This window comes from Archocentrus centrarchus, unplaced genomic scaffold (assembly GCF_007364275.1).
Source record: "Archocentrus centrarchus isolate MPI-CPG fArcCen1 unplaced genomic scaffold, fArcCen1 scaffold_43_ctg1, whole genome shotgun sequence".
NCBI lineage: Eukaryota > Metazoa > Chordata > Actinopteri > Cichliformes > Cichlidae > Archocentrus > Archocentrus centrarchus.
The window spans coordinates 1476295-1494983 of NW_022060269.1; the positions used below are offsets into that span (position 1 = coordinate 1476295).

The following is an 18689-nucleotide window of genomic DNA, read 5'->3' on the forward strand; positions in this document are numbered from 1 at the left end:
GATAGATAAGCTGAATTATTGAGACATAACATTGTTATGTCTCAAAGGAGGGATATAGAATAGGAGAAATTTTAAATGTATTTTTATGATCTACAAAGCAATTCAAAAATTCAAAAAACAATTCAAAAATCTGATTAATAGACTTGTGCTCTTTCCCCTTTTTTTTTTTTTTTTTTTTTTTGCTCCCTTTCTCTCTCCCTTTTTCTTCTCTTTATTTTCCTCTTCTTCAGCCTGTCAGCTCTGGCTGTTACATAGTATGTGGAAAAATAACTCAGATAAATAAAATAAAGGGTTAAAACATCAACAAGAAGAGCCTATTGAGAACCTATAGAGCTCATCTTGAAATAGCAAATATGTTTGGCACAACAACGCATTCAGATCACAGTTCTGCTTGCAAGATCTACCAGACATGACAGGCTAAAAAAAAAAAAAAAAAAAAAAAAAAAAAAAAAAAAACAATTCAAAAAACCTAAGAAATGAAAATGCCAACTAACAATGATGTGCTAATTCCAATATAGTAATACAATAATACAATACTATATATATATGGTGGCAGAAAACAATAGTTGTGATAGGCTATCCCAGCGGACGGCAACATCAGGAAGAAAGAGCACGAAAGAAAACAGAAGTGCGAGGGGCTGAACCCTGAATCTGGAAGAGTGACTCCAGCAGATTACATGAACATCATCAGTGGTCTGTGTCCAGAAAAGTGCAGCCCAAGCAACAGCTAAGGTACTGCATAGAACCTAAAAACTCCCTTTGTTAGAGGGCCCAAGCTGGAGGAACATACATACCACCCTCCGTGGGGTGAGAGGGAGATTTTTTTAAAAATGTGTGCATGTATGTGTATAAAGACTGATGGGATGCTGAGGGCTTTTCAAATTTCTGCATTTTGTGTTTCCTCGGTCCTCATGTTTGTGACCTGGAAATCAGTCTCAGTGCACCCTGCTGAAGGACATTTCAACTTCTAAAATGCATCTGGAGTACAGAGCAGAGGAGGAGGCTGCAGGAAGCCCTAAAATAAAGGATGTAATGGTGTATGGTTTTAGTATTTGTTTCAGTTATTTTAAAGTGTCAATTCATATTCAAACTTTCTGCACTTCATTGTTGTTGTGTATGATTAAAAAAATGACATTTTGTCATGCTGTACCATCTTGTACATTTATATAAAAGCAGCCACAAATATAACAGATGTCAAGAGCACTTACACTTGTTTGACATCTGAGTTTGAAAAATCAATATAGCTTTAGTTAGGCTATATCAAAACATTTTATGACGCAGCTGTGTCACACATTATATTTAGTTGAGATTTATTTTTACATACGTTTTGTTTAATGCCTGTTGCCTTCACACCTCACTCAGCATTGTCTCTTACTTGTCTCCTCCACTAGCATCACTGGTGGGAGAGATGCAAGCAGAGTATGTAAAACAGTAGAATGTATGAAAGTGAGTGATTTCAAATCCCCAAACTATGACAATAACAAATGGTACAGGTTCTATTAGTTTCAAGATGAAGATACTGCTCCTGCTGCTACCATAAATACTACCTTAAGTAGACCTGGCCTGTGCCTGATCCAAAAAGAACCCACCTCTGGGTACATCTAGGCTGACATGGAGTTGAGACTGATGCAAGTCTTTGCTGTGCAGCTGAGTGTTGAGTTTCTGAAGGGAACTTTCTCTCTGTCTGAGAGCTGACTCAAGGTTGCGGATCCTGTCCACATGCTGCTCCACTAGAGTTGTCTGGCACACACAAACAGAAACACAGCAAGCTGCAACTGAAACCCAAACTACTAGGAAATACTGCAACATAAAAAGTGAATTACAGTAAAAAACTTTGTGTGTCTGTATTTACCATCTTGTCTAGGTCTCTCTGGACATTGCTTTTCTCCAGGTGAATCTTCTCGTAAGCCTGGATCACTTCCTCCAGCCTCTCTTCTCTCTCCTTGCTCTTTTGGAGCTGAGATAGGGTAGAAATATTTCTAACAATTTCAATTAATGATGAATATTGTCAGTATACTACAGGTTTGGAGCAACACATGCTGCCATCCAGACAGCTCATTTTTCTGGCAAGGTCTTGCTTATCTCATTAATACATCACAAAACCACATTCTGCACCTATTCCCACAGCATGGCTCTGTAGTAAGAGTGTGGGTACAAAACTCGCCTGTCTGCAGTCCTGATATGATATTCACTGTAAACATTTGGAAAAGTTAAAAAAAAATAGTACAACGACCTCAAGACATTTAGCAAATCTCTCAGCTTCAGTATCGATATATCAGAATCAGAAATACTTTATTGATCCCAGACAGAAATTTCAGTTGTTACAGCTGCAACCATTTATCATATAAAAAGAATAAACACTCTAATAATTTAAATAAGTTTTGAACCAAAAACAATTTAATAAATTACACACAAAAAGAGACATTTGTAATATGTACACAAGGATTTTTATGAATGTAGTAAAGACAGTGGCTGTGATAATAAATATAAATCTCAATCATACTGTACAAGCAGTTAAAATCATTGCACCTCTGAGTTATTGCACACCTAATAAATTACCTAGATGAACCATAGTATCACCCATTGAGGGAGGAGTTATAGAGTTTGATGGCCACAAGTAGAAATGACCTCGTGTGGTGCATTTTCGTGGGACGAGTCTTGAATTAAATGTGTTCTTGTGTCTTATCACTGTGTCTCAGAGTAGGTGGGAGCCATTGCTCATAATGACCTGCAGCTTAGACAGCATCCTGCTCTCCAACACTGCCATCAGAGAGTCCAGCTCCACTCCCACATCATTACTGCCTTTCTGGATCAATTTGTTGAGACTGTTGGCATTTGCCACCCTCAGCATGCAGCAGCATAGAGCATAGTAAATGGACTAGTTCTTATATAGCGCTTTCTACTCTGTCTGAGCACTCAAAGCACTTACACAACATGATTACATTTACCTCATTCACACCCATTCATACAAGCACTTCCATGATTAACTAAGCTAAGTGCTTTTATTATCTAACATTCACACACATTCACACTCTAATGCTTGCGTCAGAGAGCAACTTGGGGTTAACTATCTTGCCCAAGGATACATTGGCATGTAGCCTGGAGTAGCCAGGAATCAAACTTCCGACTTTCCAATCAGTAGGTGACCTGCTCTACCTCCTGAGCTACAGCCACATAGTACTTGCCACCACAGACTCATAGAAGTTCCTGAGCATAGCCCAGCAGATGATAAAGGACCTTAGGCACCTCAAAAAATAGAGATGACTTTGGCCCTTCCTGTATAGGGCATCAGTGTTCTTAGCACAGTCCAGTTTACTGTCAATATGCACTCCCAGACATCAGTAGTTCTCTACAGTGTCTACACTGACCCCCCCCGATGGACACAGGGGTCATGGGTGTCCTGTTCCTCTTTAGGTCCACCACCAGTTCCTTTGTTATGTTGAGCTCTATATGGTTCAGTTTGCACCATGCGACAAAGTCCTTCACTGTCCCGCTGTCCTCGTCACCCTGTAGATACATCCAACTATTGAAGATTCATCAGAAAAGATGGCAGGTCTCTGTGCAGTAAATGGACAGGTAAACTACTTCTTTTCTACTAAGAACTTAAACTACTTCTTTTCTACTAAGCACTTAAACTACTTCTTTTCTACTAAGCACTTATACATGTTTACATTCACTCATTCATACAAGCACTTCCATCACAGCATCACGACAGTGAGGAGCCAAATGACTCGGAGTGCCAGAGGAGTAGCTTGAGGGGTCAAATTTACCAAAGCATATGACCTCGGTTTTGCTTTCATTAAGATTTAGGAAATTGTTTCTCATCCAGGACTTAATGTCACTGAGACAGTTCAGCAGGGGTTCACATTTCAATGCTTGCATCAGAGAGCAACTTAGGGTTCAGTATCTTGCCCAAGGATACTTTGGCACACAGCCCAGAGCAGCCAGGAATTGAACCGCCAACCTTCTGATTAGTAGGTGACCTGCTCTACCTCCTGAGCCACAGCCACCCCACAGTAGCTGAAGTCTGTGGCATAGAGGGTGAACAGGAAGGGAGAGAGGACAGTTCCCTGTGGGGCTCCAATGTTACTAACTACTCTGTCAGACACACAGTGCTGCAGGCATACAAACTGTGGTCTGCCAGTCAGGTAGTCAACAATCCAGATCACAAAGGGGGCATCTCCTTGCATCACTGTCAACTTGTCCTCCAGAAGAGCAGGCCAAATGGGGTTGAATGCAATTGAGAAGTCAAAAAACATGACTGGACAGCTTGTCCAGGTGAGCGCAGACTTGGTTTAGCAGATAGATGAAAGGATCCTCAACTCCCAGGCAGGGCTGATAGGCAAACTCGAGGGGGTCCAGAAATAGCTGGACCATGTGCTGGAGCTGATCCAGGATGAGCCTCTCCATGGTTTTCATTATGTGGGACGTCAGTGCCACTGGCTGGTAGTCCTTGATGTCACTGGGTTGCAGCATCTTCGAAACAGGAACAACGCAAGACATCTTCCACACCACAGGGACCATCTGGAGACTCAGGCCCCATTTACATGACACCGTTTCAAAATGAAAACAAGTACATTTTGATGCACTTCAGCCTCCCGTTTACATGAGAACATAGTGAAAACAATATATTTTGGAAACGGGCTCCAGAGTGGAGCATTTCTGAAATGCTACAGCCTCCGTCTCCGTGCAAACAGATGAAAATTATCTTGGAAATGGGGGCACTCGCACATGCGCACTATAGTTGCAGCTCCTATATCCACACCGCCAGCTGGTGGCCTGGCAATAGGAACAGCAGCATTATCAAATGGGGCCTCAGGCTCATGTTGAAGACATGGCGCAGTACTCCACAAAGCTGGGTTTTAAGCACCCTGGGGGAGACCCCATCAGGGCCTAGTCAGCAGTGAGACTATGGCCCTGTTTACACGACAACGTTTCCAGTGGAAACTGCGTCATTTTAATACATTTTATCCTCCATTTTTCACGAGAACGGAGTGAAAAATTATACTTTTTTGAAACAGCCTCCAGATTGGAGCATTTCTGAAATGCTCCGGCCTCTGTTTACCTGTAAACAGATAAAAACGATGCTTTTTGGAAACAGGGGCACTCGCACATGTGCACTATGATTGTGACAGCCACAGTTTTCCGTGCATGCGCTAATAGATGAACAACAATCACAGTGGCGGATTCACAAGTGCTTCTTTGGCTGCTCAGTCTTTTGAACTTAACTTAAACTTGAACTTAAAAATCTGCTTACTTCGAGTGCCAGTCAATATTTTCCTGTGTTTTTCCAGTTTTATAATTTAGTGTTGTGTTCACCAGCAATCCAACCTTGTCATCAGTCCACACAAAGCTTCTCACATTGACCATTTTTTAAATAGTGATCAGATCTTTGTTGCACTCCCCACTGAGTCCGTCCATGCACGCACGTGTTGTGTAAACAAGCTTTGCAAAAAAATCACCGCCATCTTGTGGCCTGGCAATGGGAACTACATTGTTTTCACTGTTTCTAGCGTTTCCGTGTAAACAGAGAACGCTATCTGAAACGTCTCTGTGTAAACGGGAGGCCGAAACGGCACCGTTTCCTAACTGTAGGGGTGACGGGTGGGGGAGGGATGGAGGTGTTAGGTGGCCGCAATAATAAAATGGGAGAATTCCTGCAGTAAATAATATGGCCTGTTGTGTTTGCACTACTTACTTACTTTGTATATAGGCTCTGAATGATTTGCAAATCATTGTATTCTGTTTCAATTTACATTTTACTCAGCCTCTCAACTCTTTTGGAAACTCTGCAACTTTTTTTGGTTGTATATAACAGACTAGAATACAGCCCTCCCTAATGTCAGGGGGACTGGATGTTCTATGGCTTTAAACATGCTCACACTGCAGATTAATATGATTAAGACGAATCGTTTTACAGCTTGGTTTGACCAGGAAAAGTTCCATCATTTTAAGGCATCATAAGTTTTGTGATTACTCAAGTGTGTGCTATTGCTTTGTTGTTGCAGGTATAGAAGAGGTAACCCCTAGGATTTATTTTTAATCCTGTATTTTTTTTTCAACCTGGGGATCCAGAGTCCACTCTGAACTTTGTATAAAAAAGGTTAGAATTCCTAAAGAAAATAATGCAATACTTCTCTTAAACCCCTTGAATTAAAGCTGTAAGTCTGCACATCAAGCACAACTTGACTGTACTTAAAATCCACTGTGATGGTACACAGAGGCAAAATTACAAATATTGCGTTACTGTGCAAGTATTTGTTGACCTGATTGTAGTGCAGTGCAGTCTATTGTATTCTATTCTATTCTATTAAGATCTTGTATCCAACACTGAACATGTTTGGTACTGGGAGCGCAGAATGGAATTGCAGATGCAGTTAGATACTTTTAATGGGTGTCATGAAGCAGACAGGATAAACCATGTAATAGGACTCAGCCAACCTACAACCTACTACTATAAATTGAAGAGATATACTGTATTAACTTTTACCTCCTGAGTGAGGGAGTTGATCCTCTGTTGCAGGTTGGTGGTCTGCAACTGGATTACACTGGTATCTTTGACAATGGGCTCACAGGAACAACACATTACTCTCTCCTCTCCAAATTCAGTAATCATAGGAAACTGTGGGGCAGAGCACAAACAATGCATTCCCAATGTGGGAATGTTAGTATTTTGCGTGTGTGTGTGTGTGTGTGTGTGTGTGTGCGTGTGTGTGTGTGTGCGTGCCGCTCCCTACCTTGACTTCGTAGTGTTTGAGTTTCCTCTTAATGCTGCTGTTCTCCCTCTCCAGACTGGCTAATCGGATCTTGATGTCATGGTAAGCAGCAGCCAGGGCCAACCCTGATGCTGGGTACATGTCATCTGGCAGCCGACTGGATGACCAGCTGATACCATGCACACCCACATCGTCTCTGAGCCCCTCTCCTCCACCTAGCAGCTCCAGTTCTCCTCTGCCAAACAGCTCCATCATCAGTTAGCTACATGGGGAAGAGACAGAAGGGGGGAGAGTTAAGCAGCCACTTATATCTGAGAAAAGCAGTGCAACAAACTGGACTGGATGGACAAACAGAAAACTAGTAGCCATGTCAGCTCAGCATGACCCTTCACATTTTACACAGCAGGAACACCAGCAGCAATAAATCTGCCAAACCCCAAATCCTGGCAGAGGAGAAAGCCAGAGAATAAGTGTTTGTCCAGCCAGGAGCCTACCGAGCCTGCCTGCCAAAGGTTTGGGTGTTTCCCATCTGCTAACACACAGTACTTCCTCACTCTGCAGCCCCCTGCTTCTCACTGGTGGTTTCTGTGGTTACATAGGAAAACTGAGCCTTTAAAATAAAAGAGCAGATCTCATTTCCAAACTACACCTGCAAGAGACAGGATAAAGGTTTGCAGCAGCCGACATACTGATTTTTCTTGGGCAGTGAATTCAATTATATTTTAGCATTTTTTTTTATTTAATTTTTTCTTCAGTGGACAGTTCCCCCACTCCCCAGTCACTGTTATTCATTCTCCAATAAGTCTGTCATCCCAAGGTTGGACAGACTACAGTTTCACTGACTTGGACTACAGCTGGCAAGGATAGTTCTGCTCCAGCAATCAGAACCTGTAATCAGAACCTGCAGCACGTGCCACTACACATGCTCTACCTACTGGCTGTAGTTCAGTAGGTAGAGCAAGTCGCCTACTGATCGGAAGGTCAGCGGTTCGATTCCTGACTACTCCAGGCTACATGCCAATGTATCCTTGGGCAAGATACTTAACCCCAAGTTGCTCTCCGACGCAACCGTCGGAGTATGAATGTATATGAATGTTAGATAATTAAAAGCACTTAGCTTAGTAAACATGGAAGTGCTTGTATGCATGGGTCAATGTAAAATGTGTTGTATAAGCACTTTGAGTGCTCATACTGAGTGGAAAAGCGCTATCTAAGAACTAGTCCAGTCCGGTGGCCCAGTGTCTTATGTTTTCTTGATATTGTTTTTGTTTCTCGAGTTATGTTTTGTTGTCTTTTGTATTTGCCCTCAGCGATTTCTGGTTCCTTGTGTCTCCTGGTGTTGTGACTAGTCTGCGTCTCTGTCCTGAGTCTGTGTGCCTGTTCCCCGTGTTGAGTCTGCATGTTCCTTGGTTAGTCACTTCCTGTTTATTTTGACAGTCTGGTTTTCCCTGTGCGTTGTTTAGTTTTGCTTCCCCTGTGTTATTAGTTTCATTTGCCTCACCTGCTGTGCCCTGCTGTTTCCTCTTACCCTGATTACCCATTGTGTATTCAAGCCCTCAGTTTCCATGTGTTCTTTGTCGTGTCGTTGATGTTATTGTGCCAGCGTGTCCCAGTGTTCCCTGTGTCTTCCCTTCGTCTCCCTTCTAAAGGGAGACAAACCTTTTAAGTTATGCCGTTCTCTGGAGTCTTGCGTTTTGGTCCTTCCTCACCCGTTTCATTGCCGGCCGTGACACAAATTCAATGAAGCTGCAATTCAGTTCAATTCAATTTTATTTATATAGTGCTGAATCACAACAGTCATCTCAAGGCACTTAATAGTGTAAGGTAAAGACCAAAGAGAATAGAAGAAGAGCTAACATCAGTACCTGCAGTTTGATACATAGAAGTAAGGTCTAAGACTAAGTGATGGGAACTAAGTGGCAAGTCAGCTCCCTCACTTGTCTCTGTGCTATTTGGCATATTTTAAATGGGCTTCTTTGTGGCAGGAATAAGAAATGCTAAAATCATAATAAATATAAACCACTGAGAATACTGTCACTTTCTGTGATTGGCATTATTATGGTAAGAACTAACTCCTCCAAGATTGTTTGTAGATGCATCTATCGCATCAATTTGAAAATTACGTGACGTTGTTATTGAGTTATTGCATTCCCAAGATCTACTTGGTTATGTTTAGGTACACGATTTAGCCAATAAAATCAGCTTGTTCAGACAATAAATATATTTGGTTTGGTTTGCCACTTTTTTTCAAAGCTGTTTTCTTTGTTGCCATGGTGACATGTAAAGAGCCCTTGTGCTCAGACATGAAACATTTTTTACTCCTGACATTCATCAGTTTCAAAGACTGTAACCAAAACAATTCATTTTTATGTACACAAATAAATACACTGTTTTGTTGTGACTATTTCACCTTCTGCCTGGACTGGGCAGATGAACATGTATATATTTTTTCATGTGAACATATTGGTGAAGTTAACAAGAGTAATAGCAGAGAAAACTGTTTTTGTTACACTGTAGGTGCTGCTGCCAAAGGCCAAACTCAACATCTGAGACTAGTGACTTAGTCAAGGACAAGTTTATAGCATAGTAATGTAAAACACACACCCCCCCCTTCACAAATAAGTGCACACATGCACTAAACTCCCATGTTCAACGTATGTGTGTGCATGTGTAATGACAGCTGTAGCAGCAGAGAGGGAGATGGCTCAAAACATCTCTCTGCAGATAACTCCCACTCTCTCAGCCCACAAACCCTGCCTCTCACCCACACATTCAGCCCACACACACACTGCCACACTGCCTTTGATTTCCTCTTCCTCACTCTGCTTCTCAATTTTCAAATCAATTCACTCTATTATTAGCTGCTTCTGTTTTCACACAAGCATATTCAGTGTCAGCCAAGGGCAGATCAAAGCAGGCCCATATGTTTTCATCATATGGTTATTTAATTTATTCATGTACTAAGAACTACTACAGTCATACACAGAGCCCACTGGACTGTACATCCATGTTACACAGAGTGGCTTCATCACTGTTTTATTTGGATTTTGTAGTATCTGAGATAATAAAGTAGACAAATGAAATATGTAATTAAAGAAAAACAGTAATTTTATAAAAGACAAATATCATCTGAACACTAGGGTTTGTTAAAATTGAAAAAACAGTTCTGTGAACACAGAAAGATCCACAATAGGCAAAGAATTAAGCACTTAAACCAAGGTTTTTGTTCAGTTTCCAGCATAAAAGTAATTCCGAACACTGTCACTCCCTGTTTGTCTATTAGCACAATTACCAAAAAGGATCAAACTGGATGAAAAGAATCCATTATAAATCCATCCATTTTAAAGCTTGTCTTAGGAGGTATGTTAAAATTTTCAGACCAGCCACCATTAGTTCAACAAGCAGCAACTGCAATATATTTATGTGTGTGCAGAGACAACAAAAACACTCACTGTAAAAGGCTCACATCCAACTGGCCAACCCCAGTGCTGCCTTCGGAAGTTATTTAATAATTAGTTCCCCTAAATTAAAGTGTAACTTCAGTCTATGCTGTTTCCCTGAGGGTGACTGCGGCTCAGAAGGTAGAGCAGGTCATCCACTAATTGAAAGACGGATGGTTCAGTCCCTGGCTGCTCCAGTCTGTGTGCCAAAGTACCCTGGGGCAATATACTGAACCCCAATTTGCTCCTGGTGTGTTCATTGGAGTATGATTGTGTGAATAGAACAAGTAGAACTTTTGAGGAAATGTAGTTAAGATATGTAAAATTATGTTGACCAAGTGCCATTACCTTGGGCAATTGCCCAGGTGCCCAACTGGACAGGCAAAAACAAGCAAAAAAGTAATGTTTTTCACCCGGAACCCTTTTCTGAGTCCCTTAATTCCAATTTCATGCTTTCTACAGAGCTAATCTTCCCTAAACCCACACACACCTGTCCTGAAATAATAGGAATATGGCATTAAGTGGTCTCTGAGAGAGATCCTGGGATCATGGGAGGACTTTGAAATCTGAATTTTTTATTTTCGCCGGTAAGAATATTAATTTTTAAGGGGTTAATAACTTGAGAAAGAGAGAAGATGCAACATTCAGGATGCAGATTCTGAAAGTCTGGGCAAAAATTACCCAGGACACCAATTTTCAGGCTAAGCATATTATTCGTGTGGGAGATATTACCTGTTGAAATGTTAGAAAATTGAAAATCATGATTCACAAGGTCAAACATAGGGCACGGCACCCAGTGTTTGGAGGGCCATATCTCAGAAACCCTTTGGAGCTGAGGCCTATAATTTTGCATGTGTTCATTATGCACATAGAGGTACTTTCAAAATAATTTTTACTTAAATCTGAGTCGATGACCTGGGAAGGATTTTGGCTTTTTGGTCAACCTCATATGGAATGACCCGGGAGCTGCTGCTCAAGGGCAGGAGCCACATAGCTGCACTCCAAGCATTCAGTAATTGCTACCTTGACTGAATGGTAAACGTAGCAATGGGTACATTTACCATACAGGTAGTTAACTATGTTGATAACTATTTTTTTTTTTTTTTATAATTTCTCAAAGAAGAAAGAGTGCAGAAAATTGAAGGTATCCATGCAGAGTGAAGCAAGTCACTGTATACCGCTGATTTAATCTTATTTGTGATGAAGAAATAAAGAAACACGACAAGATAACATGTCATATTTGCACTACTTTTAACTTATTATATAACTGTGGCCAGATAAATCTGTTGTTAAAATACTCTATCCTCACAGCCGTATAAAAGTGCTTTAGGACAGCCACATTGCCGAGTAGTTGGGAGTGCAACCATGTGGCACCTGCCCTGAGCAGCAGCCCCCTGGTTCAAATTCCAAAAAGAGATCATTTGCCGAGTGTCTTTCTCTCTACTGTTCCTGTACAGAAGGCCTAAAAATAAAACTTAAAGAAAATTAGCTAAATGTTGTGCTGCAATAGTAACAGTCTCTGGGCACACGACTGACAATTTTGCAAAGATTATCCACCAGGTGCTCATTTCATTTATTGTTCCATTTACTTATTTAATTCATCTCAGAAACAAAAATTCAATACTCAAAAACAACAAAATCCAGGAACCACTGGTGAGTCTTCCATATGTGTCTCACATGCTTGACGGTGCAGTTCAATGAGCCAGGCTTTCTGCTAATTTTTGAAAGCATTGTGGAGCAGCAGATCGTCTTTCTTCTTTAGACATTTGCTGCTTCTTCACTCATTTTTAGTCCAGTCCTTTAACCTGATAAGGAATGTTTTTGTGTTTTTTTTAAGCCACCTAACATTAGTCTATGAATAATTGAAGTATCGTGTTGTATCTGCACATAACATTTAGCTAAAAAAAAATATATTGTATAGTACAATGATGTGAAAAATGGAAATTGTATCCCAAATGAAGGGGTTAAAATATTACACTTAGTACTGATGAACTGGTGTAAAAACATTATTTTCTTATTCTTTTTGAATTGGCAGGTCTTAGGTTTGTACACGGTGTTGGCAGTGACGTGCGGTGAGGGTCGTGACTGGTGAGGCACTGACGTCATCACATCAGATTTACAAACATATAGCTTATTCACCATTTGATTGGCAACAGTTGTTTTGTTTAACATTAACATAGTCTGAAGCAAACCTTTTAGCTCCGGTGTTGGTCTTCCTTTAATTATTATCTTCTGCTTCGATTGAAAGTCCAGTTTAGAAAATTCTTTCAGTTGAGTTATGTAATCTTCCATGTTGAACATAAGGCCAAGCAACAGGAAAAACTAACTGGCCTTGCTAACTGTTTATGGTAGCTTGCCGCCGAGGAGTCGTAGAGTCCCTGGGATCACCAGCGCCCCCTACCATGAGGCACGAGAACTGCGTGCCTCACCTAGAGTCTCTTCGCAGCAGTTTCATGATCGCTCAACACAAGAATGCATTACACACACATACAGTTGTTAATGAAAAAAACAAAAAATAAACTGTGCATTATATACACCAGCTAAAATATGGAAATTTAGTTCATATAGTAAAAGTGCAGTGAGACCGGAAAGTAATCCGGTCTCACTGCATAGCATGCCAGCACAGTTAGTAGTCATTGGCAATGACTATACTGAGCCGCACCACGGATTGCGCAATCCGTGGTGCGGCTCGCCGGGCTGGTGCCTCACCGTTCGTCTCTTAGTATTTGACCGGCAAATGCGAAAATTCAGCGATTTTGAAAAAACTAATCTAAAAATGGTGTAGTTAAATGGAAAAGAACTTTAAAATACAAATCACTGAATGAATATAACCATTTAATTTATTTTTTAATTTTATATTTCCACGATGACAGGTGAGGCCGTGCCTCACCTGCCTCCCCTGACTGCACGTCACTGGGTGTTGGTCATGTTCTACATTTTTCTCCCACACACAGACACACATAGAAACTTCAAACTTGTTTTCCAAACCCAGTTTCTCTCCCTCTGGCTTCTGAAGCAAACAATGTACAGTGGAGTTCTCTGCTGCTCCTCAAACATGTTGGAATTCATCCAACTACTGTTGTACGTGGAGAATGAGCAGACTGCCCACCTCAAGCTACTTTTAGGTTTTTACATGGAAAGTGCAGTGAGGAGAAGTGACAGGTAAAAGCCAAGTAAATTTCAGCCAGCTTCTTTTAAATACAGGAGCATTGCAGTTGCCGAATTTGAGTGATAAACAGTCCACAGTCACCAGCTCTCAAACCAATAGAACCCACCAGTAGATGTGGTAGAAGCGGAGATTCACATCATAAATGTGCAAGTGCTGTCATGTCAATATGAACCAAATTCTCTTTATGACAACGCCCTGAAATGTTACCAGGGCTCTGTTGAATCCGTGTCACAAATAATTAAGGCAGTTCTGAAAGAAAATGTGGTCCAACCCAATACTAGAAGGTGTACCTAATAAAGTGTCCAGTAAGTGTATGTAACCTGTAGGGCTAATTTTTAGACTTCGAGGTAACTATGGGTACCTTTTGAGGGCCAAAAGATAGTGGTGAGTTTATGCTCTGTTAAGTTTAATCAGTCATGATCTTTTAACTTCAATATTCACTTCCTCCAAACCATCAACATGTCTATTAGATCCCATTCCTACAAGTCTGCTCAAACAAGTTCTGCCATTTGCTTCCTTAATACCCCCATTCATCAAACTTTAGACTTGGCAAAATGCAGTCAGACAAGTACCGTTCTCCTGGAAACCACAAACACAGACTCATCTATGGGATTGCCACACAGGGAGGTGTGTCACTCCAGAGAACAAGTCTCCACTGCTCTAGAGTCCAGTGGTGTCTTGCTTTACACCAATGCATCTGATGCTTTGCATTATGCTTGGTTATGTAAGGCTTGGATGCGGCTGCTCAGTAATGGAAACTCAATTTATATAGCACCAAATCACAACAAACAGTCACCTCAAGGCACTTTGTATTGTGGGTAAAGACCCTAAAATAATACAGAGAAAATCCAACAGTCAAAACGACCCCCTATTGAGCAGCACCTGGTGACAGTGGGAAGGAAAAACTCCCTTTTAAAAGGAAGAAACCTCCAGCAGAACCAGGCTCAGGGAGGGGGGGTCATCTGCCGAGACTGGTTGGGCTGAGGGGAGAGAGACATGGATTAATAATAACTTAATTAATTAATAATGATTAAATGCAGAGTGGGGTACAGAGTGAAAAGAGTTGAATGAAAAGAAACCCCCCAGCAGCCTAGGCCTATTGCAGCATAACTAAAGGGTGGTTCAGGGTCACCTGATCCAGCCCTAACTATAAGCTTGATCATAAAGGAAAGTTTTAAGCCTAATCTTAAAAATAGAGAGGATGTCTGACTCCCAAATCTAAACTGGGAGCTGGTTCCACAGAAGAGGAGCCTGAAAGCTGAAGGCTCTGCCTCCCATTCTACTCTTAATATCCTAGGAACCACAAGTAAGCCAGCAATATGTTATTGTACATCTGTTGTCTTTCAGTAATGCATGCACCACAATGGTCAGTGAGTTTTATTATACAGTTACTTTTATTTATTTTAGCTCAAACAGTAAGCTTAAATAATCTCAGTGAATCATTGTTTTTGGAAAAGAGCGGCCACAGTACTAAACTATGAAAAATGTGTTTAACTGTATAGATATAAATAGGCCATCAACTTGTTTTAAAAGCATGGCAATTTCATATGTAGGGTCATACATGTATCAACTGAGAACATATCTAGTTCTGTTGTGGGGGGGGGGGGGGGGGGGCTGACAGGATGAAACTGTGGTTCTGAAAAGCCCCCCACTACACTCTCAGAGGAAATTAGCTCAGGTAAAAGTGTTCCAAATCCCGACAACACATGAAGGCCATACGTGAATTGCAATTGCTAAAGCCACGCATCTCCATAGCTTCTTTGTAAATAATCACACATACACAAACACTCCAGATGTACCAACTGCATGTCATTTTTTCTCTATTCGCCTGCAGTGTCCACACGGATACTGCGGTCTATGTATGGCGCATAGACTGGAAAGAGGTACCATCGCTGTTATCGAAGAAAAGAAAATGAAAAAGCAAACAAACTGCTCTTTCAAATTATTTCTGTGATGTAACGACACATTAATGTGGTGTCTTTTTAAATGATTGCTACAACCGATGCTTTTCCCCGACAGCATCCACCGTTGCGCAACTAAAACGCGGCAGCCTGTTTCGTTACGAAATGCAAATATGTTTTGATCGGTAGAAAGAAATCACGTCAGAAAGAGCAGATTGCAGCAAGTTGAAGAGAAAAGAAGGGAAAAGTTGCATTTTAAAAGTGGCTTTTACTCACGTTTTTGAAGAAACGTCATGGAGATGATGGTATTGTTAATGCTGAGGAGGATCGACATGACTGGAGTCTCACATCAGCAGTGGTGCCGTGTGTGTGTGTGTGTGTGTGAGAGAGAGTGGTTTCCCCCCCTCCTCTTAACAAGAAGGGGAGGGTGAGAAAAAAAGATGAATACTTTGAACAGAGAAAACCCGGATCACATAGCTTTAACGTCCTATTTACTGAATTGTCTTACAAGGAGTCATTTATAAAGAATCACTACATTTAGCCCTGCCATAGACTGGCGACCTGTCCAGGGTGTACCCTGCACCCTATAGCAGCTGGCTCCAGCTCCACCACTGCTTGTGAACTGGATAAACACAAGGAGAAGTCTGGATGTCATAGACTTACTCTGTCAAAAAAATAAACAAAAGAAGCCTTTGAACCTGCATCAGTCTATGTGATCTGATATTCACCACTGACAACAACACATTATGCTAAAGCTAAACTTGCCAAGTGTAGGTGCAGAAACTATCTGAACCAGTGACGTGCGGTGAGGGTCGTGACTGGTGAGGCACTGACGTCATCACATCAGATTTACAAACATATAGCTTATTCACCATTTGATTGGCAACAGTTGTTTTGTTTAACATTAACATAGTCTGAAGCAAACCTTTTAGCTCCGGTGTTGGTCTTCCTTTAATTATTATCTTCTGCTTCGATTGAAAGTCCAGTTTAGAAAATTCTTTCAGTTGAGTTATGTAATCTTTCATGTTGAACATAAGGCCAAGCAACAGGAAAAACTAACTGGCCTTGCTAAACTGTTTATGGTAGCTTGCCACCGAGGAGTCGTAGAGTCCCTGGGATCACCAGCGCCCCCTACCATGAGGCACGAGAACTGCGTGCCTCACCTAGTGTCTCTTCGCAGCAGTTTCATGATCGCTCAACACAAGAATGCATTACACACACATACAGTTGTTAATGAAAAAAACAAAAAAAAAAACTGTGCATTATATACACCAGCTAAATATAGAAATTTAGTTCATATAGTAAAAGTGTTAGAACATTTTAATAGCCACATGCAAAGGGAAAGTAATCCGGTCTCACTGCATAGCATGCCAGCACAGTTAGTAGTCATTGGCAATGACTATACTGAGCCGCACCACGGATTGCGCAATCCGTGGTGCGGCTCGCCGGGCTGGTGCCTCACCGTTCGTCTCTTAGTATTTGACCGGCAAATGCGAAAATTCAGCGATTTTGAAAAAACTAATCTAAAAATGGTGTAGTTAAATGGAAAAGAACTTTAAAATACAAATCACTGAATGAATATAACCATTTAATTTATTTTTTAATTTTATATTTCCACGATGACAGGTGAGGCCGTGCCTCACCTGCCTCCCCTGACTGCACGTCACTGATCTGAACCCATTCTAAAAACAAGTCAGTTCCTTTGGAAACAATAACATCAAACAAGCTGCTGGCTAGACCTACACAATGCACAGTGGTGTGGTGGTTAGCACTGCTGCTTTGCAGCTAGAATAACATCTAGAAGGTGTGGGTTCAAATCCACTTTGGCCTGGGCCTTCCTGTGTGGAGTTTGCATGTTTTCCCTGTGTCTGTGTGGGGTGGTTCCTACAGTCTGAAGACTTGCAGTTACTGGGGTTAAGTTAATTGGTGATTCTAAATTGCCCATAGGTGTGAATGGTTGTGTGTTGCTCTGTGTTAGGCTGGTGCCCTGTGACAGCAGGGATAGGCTTCTACAACCCTGAACAGGATAAGTGGAAAAGAATAAATGGAAATTTTTGTTTTTTTTTATTTATCTTATTTATGTGCCATTTTTTTCATCGTAGCACATTGTGTTGCATTTTGCAATTTCTTTCTGTCACCAGTCTGGGACTGTCACCATGAGTGGGTGGGATAGGGTGGTAGTAACAGAACAGTCCAAGTTGTTGCCAACTGTTAAAAGTATCCCAATGACAGATGCCAGCTGACCCCAAACACCTCAAAAGTGTGATGGCAGAGAAGCTAGTTGTGGCTGTTTTATTTTGCGAAAAAAGCGGAGGTTTGAGGTAAAATATTTACCTCTGAACTATAATCAGCAGAGGTATATGTTAAAATAGCCTAATTTAAAAATGAAGCCATTCCCACTGGACTGCAGTGAAGCAATGGGGTTGATTAGGTTGTCTCTGTTTTTGCAGTGATGGAGTTGTCTGATTGTCAGCTTAGCTGCTATCTGTGTCAGCTTCTCAAACATGAGTCACGTTGAGTCCACTGGCCTACATTTAGCTCAGCTCCCTAAACAGCACTCTTGACTGAAAAAAAGTGATTCCAGCACACAGACATGGAGAGCAGAGAGATTAGATGAGAGATGATCATGGTGGCTCTTGATAAATTATAGTGACAGCAATGCTGTGTCCTCCAATATGCATGGCAAGTCAGTATTCTAATAGACCTGCTATGCTTGTTGGAGGATGTAGCAGGTCTATCTTCAGATCCCCAGCAGACTTTAACTGGTGTCCCACTGTCCACTATAGATACTGTCATAGAGATCAAAATAAGAGAATTATATATATATATATATATATATATATATATATATATATATATATATATATATATATATATATATATATATATATATATATATATAATTTTTTTTTTTTTTTTTTTTTCTCATATTGGTGAACTTGATTAAAAAATATAAAGGAATTAGCCATGGGTGTAACACTGTTTTATTATGATTTTATTCCAAATAACAAAATAACATTAAACAAAAACATCTTTATTATTAAACATCTCTGTAAATAATCATCAAAATTAGAACAGTAACCACTCTACATTCTTGATAGTAAAAAGTTTTCCAAAAGCACAAAGAAGTCTAGACGTATTTTACTGACCTGACTTTCTGACCCTGACTTTAGAACAACTGCATTGCAGGGTGTTACCATTTTGTCATATTGCTCTGGTTTGATGCTCTATTCTTCTCCAGTTTCTTCCATGGTTTGTTAACTGCAGGCTTCTTAGCCACAACTTTGTCCCCAGTTATCTTCCAATCCAATCCAATCCAATTTATATAGCCCCAGATCACAACAAAGTTGCCTCAAGGTGCGTTATATTGTGGGTAAAGGCCCTACAATAATACAGAGAAAACCCAACAGTCAAAACGACCCCCTATGAGCAGCACTTGGCGACAGTGGGAAGGAAAAACTCC

At 40.9% G+C, this 18689-nt stretch overlaps 1 protein-coding gene across 2 annotated transcripts in view; it reads right to left on the bottom strand.

Moving 5' to 3' along the window:
- Nucleotides 1-15615, bottom strand: part of LOC115777106 (TANK-binding kinase 1-binding protein 1-like) — a 41649-nt gene extending 26034 nt beyond the window's left edge. Inside the window, exons 1-5 of one of the 2 annotated variants that reach the window (XM_030724938.1) lie at nt 15503-15615; nt 6738-6978; nt 6491-6622; nt 1853-1957; nt 1590-1740 (exon numbers count right to left, since the gene is read on the bottom strand). In XM_030724938.1, the coding sequence (XP_030580798.1) occupies nt 1590-1740; nt 1853-1957; nt 6491-6622; nt 6738-6971 (622 nt within the window). In that variant the 5' untranslated portion in view covers nt 6972-6978; nt 15503-15615. Of the gene's footprint in view, nt 1-1589; nt 1741-1852; nt 1958-6490; nt 6623-6737; nt 6979-14207; nt 14255-15502 lie in introns of those variants that run through there. The other variant, XM_030724939.1, reaches the window with a different exon arrangement.
- Between the last annotated feature and the right edge of the window lie 3074 nt (nt 15616-18689).